Source organism: Amyelois transitella, chromosome W (genome assembly GCF_032362555.1).
Source record: "Amyelois transitella isolate CPQ chromosome W, ilAmyTran1.1, whole genome shotgun sequence".
In the NCBI taxonomy this organism is placed as follows: domain Eukaryota; kingdom Metazoa; phylum Arthropoda; class Insecta; order Lepidoptera; family Pyralidae; genus Amyelois; species Amyelois transitella.
The window spans coordinates 7,745,798-7,747,501 of NC_083536.1; the positions used below are offsets into that span (position 1 = coordinate 7,745,798).

The 1,704-nt window shown below is 42.3% G+C and overlaps 1 protein-coding gene across 1 annotated transcript; it reads right to left on the minus strand.

Moving 5' to 3' along the window:
- Positions 1–629: 629 nt before the first annotated feature.
- Positions 630–1,426, minus strand: LOC132904135 (uncharacterized). The gene is made up of 2 exons (XM_060954057.1): positions 1,004–1,426; positions 630–635 (listed from the first exon to the last, which is right to left on the minus strand). The coding sequence occupies exons 1-2, from the start codon at positions 1,424–1,426 to the stop codon at positions 630–632; spliced, it is 429 nt and encodes a 142-aa protein (XP_060810040.1).
- Positions 1,427–1,704: the final 278 nt, after the last annotated feature.

Genomic DNA, 1,704 nt, shown 5'->3' on the forward strand with positions numbered 1-1,704 from the left:
CTTAAGTATTTATCAGCTGGTAATGGCCTGGATTTTGAGTAAACTGGGTGTCCATCGGTAATAATTTGATGAACAACGTTGTGTTTTGGTTGTGATAAAGCGTCGAGAGGTCTCAAAATACTTGGATAATCAACCAAAATGTCTTCATACTCTTCTGTTAATTTGATGGTCCGCAGTGTAGGCGTGCTTGACTTCATGAATTTTGCGTCCCTCTGAAGTCCAGTCGTGCCATCTATCAGGCGTTTGTTTCGAAGATCCACCAAAATATTATGTTTTTCTAAAAAATCGGCGCCTAATATTGGTTGCGTAATGTCAGCAACGATGAAAGTCCACCTGTACGGTCGTCTCATATTCAAATCTAGAGTCAGCGTTTTGTCACCATATGTTTGTATTACGGTGCCGTTTGCGGCGTATATTTTATATGTGTTATCAGTTTTCAGTTTATTCCCTCTTTTCGGGATTGCGGAGATGTTGGCACCTGTATCCACTAAAAAACGGTATCCACTTTTTCTGTCGATAACGCATAGGCGGTTTGATGGTGTAATAGCGCTGACGACCGCCTCTGTCAACGCTGTATTTAGTTTTCCGACGGCTTCTTCCAGTTGCATGGTTTTACACAGTTTCGGGCTCTATTTCTGTAACGCAGGTGATATTTACATAACCAATTGGGGCTATCGGGTGTTATTCTAGGTCTCGAACGGGATCTTGAGCGCTCCGAACTTCGGTTTCTATTGAAATTGCGACGTCCGTAGTTATTTTGAAATGAGTTTGACTTCAAGGCTGCTATCTCCATGGTTAACTTACTCATTTGATTTAATATTTCTATCATAAGTTGTGGTTGCCCGCTCGACACTTCCGATACTTCAGCTGACCTTCCTTCTAATATTTTATCTGCAATAATGGCAAGATTATCAAGTTTCTGATCTTGACTTACCATTAATACGGCTCGCACGTGATCAGGGAGTCTTGATAGCCATAGACTGTGTAGAGTCTTATCACTTACTTGACTATTGCGTGCTAATTCCCTCATACGCCTCAACAGGGAAGATGGTTTTTGGTCGCCTAACTCCATTTCACCGACCAACTTTTGAAATTGACGTTCTTCCGACTCTTCATAAACAGACAGCAATCTTTCCTTGACAGCCTCGTATTTCTTCTTTTCGGGAGGTGCCGTTATGATGTCGGTTATCTGCCTGACAACTTCTTTGCCAATTTTTGACAGCACCATAGCATACTTAGCTTCATCACCTTGCTTCTGAGGAGCCATTATCGCCTCGAACTGAGCAAACCAAACTCTGGGCATCTCGACCCAAAAATCTGGTATCTTTGACGATATGCCGAAGGCTGCAATTTCTGTGTTGACATTGCTGGTGCTCGGCGCTCCGCATCCAGGAGTTCCGGGGGTGCAATTTCCACTCGTATTCATGTTGCGCGATGGATATATGCCTCTTGGAACGAAGTCAGTGAGAGTCCCTTAAGGAAGGCTGACAGGTTGTGCAGTATAATTATCGTGACACGAAGATAACAAAGAAAATTAAATCACAAGTTAAAATCGCGGAACGTGTTACTATGTTACAAAACTAATCGGGGTCACCAATGTAAGTGTTTAGGTGGCTATCGAGTTATGAGTCATTTATAGGTAGTAAGTAAAACAACCGTGTTAGCTGAGTGAAGTTGAATGACTGAATTTTATTTCGTTAACTG

Excerpts from the sequence above, each read along its gene's own strand:
- LOC132904135 (XM_060954057.1), bottom strand. The coding sequence starts at position 1,426 with ATGAATACGAGTGGAAATTGCACCCCCGGAACTCCTGGATGCGGAGCG.